This window comes from Apis dorsata, unplaced genomic scaffold, assembly GCF_000469605.1.
Source record: "Apis dorsata unplaced genomic scaffold, Apis dorsata 1.3 scaffold_50, whole genome shotgun sequence".
In the NCBI taxonomy this organism is placed as follows: domain Eukaryota; kingdom Metazoa; phylum Arthropoda; class Insecta; order Hymenoptera; family Apidae; genus Apis; species Apis dorsata.
The window spans coordinates 1,767,452-1,768,640 of NW_006263351.1; the positions used below are offsets into that span (position 1 = coordinate 1,767,452).

Sequence of the window (1,189 nt, forward strand, 5' to 3'; positions counted from 1 at the left end):
GATAAGGATCTTAATAGATTAAGGATTTTCGTAAAAATCCCTCGACGTCATTCTCCAAAGTATTGAAATGTTTTTACCTGGATCAGTAGAGATTAAGGATTAAGGATTTTCAGAAATTGTCCTTTGACGCCATTGTCCAAAGTACCGAAATATTTTTACCTGGATCAGTATAAATATTCGTACAATTCTGAATTTTAGCCAGTCTTTGGGCAACCAGCGATCGAGCAAAACGGTGCGAAATCTCGACTAGTTTTAAAGCTTTTTTTTTTAAAGAAGTGTGACTGTGCAATGTTTTCTGTAATCATGATGAAAAACCAAAACAAGAAAAAAGTGTTTCTCTCTATACAACATAAAATGACGATTGAAACGAATGCATCTATGAAAATGAGCCACGAATACGGGATTTCGCAAGATATGGCACATAGAGAATACAATCTTTTATCAAATTTTGGGAATAGAGGGGAACACATGATGCAATATAAAAATCGTAAAGGATTTCTGAACGATGACGTGGAAAATTGCTTATACACGTTGTTTTTGCAACAACAAGCAGTGGGGAATCCATTGACCAATTCATTGCAACAAGAAAAAGTGATGAAGATTTGTGGCGGATACGGATACTTCTTTGGTAGCAGAGGTTGCCTACGGATTTTTAAAAAACGCTCTTATAGGAAAAAAGCTAATGAGAACAAAGCTGCAAAAAAATTTGTAAATAATTTGACGATAAACTGTAACGTAAAAGAGGATAAAAAAAAACGTATCGAAGAAGAGCAAAGAAAAACAGATGAAGAAAATATAGAATTCGAAAAAAAATTAAAGAAAGGACGGATGCACGAGAAAGAAAGAAGATATGAAGTGGCGGAAGGGCAGTTAATTGAAAATTCAAAATTAAGCTTTGTAGAAAAGAAAAAAGGAGATTTAAATACGCTGGAACAAATTATAAAAAAGTATGCCAATGATGATCAAACTGTAATAGTAATGGGTGAAACTATAAGAAGAATTCTTGAAAATAAAATATTATAAATAAAGGTATTATTCTTGAAAGATAAGAAAGTGAGATTTTTATTATTTTTATACCTTATTGTATTTTTGTTATTTATATAATAAATTAGTAATATATTGATATAATTATATTATCCATCAAATTTATTGTTGTTAGATTTTTTGAAACAAGTATTAAAAAAAAAAA

General features: G+C 30.3%; 1 protein-coding gene across 1 annotated transcript; it reads left to right on the plus strand.

Annotated features, from left to right (window-relative positions):
- Positions 1-230: 230 nt before the first annotated feature.
- LOC116186716 lies at positions 231-1,048 on the plus strand. Its single transcript, XM_031514891.1, has one exon. The coding sequence runs from the start codon at positions 289-291 to the stop codon at positions 1,021-1,023; it is 735 nt and encodes a 244-aa protein (XP_031370751.1). The 5' UTR covers positions 231-288; the 3' UTR covers positions 1,024-1,048.
- The last annotated feature ends 141 nt before the right edge of the window (positions 1,049-1,189 follow it).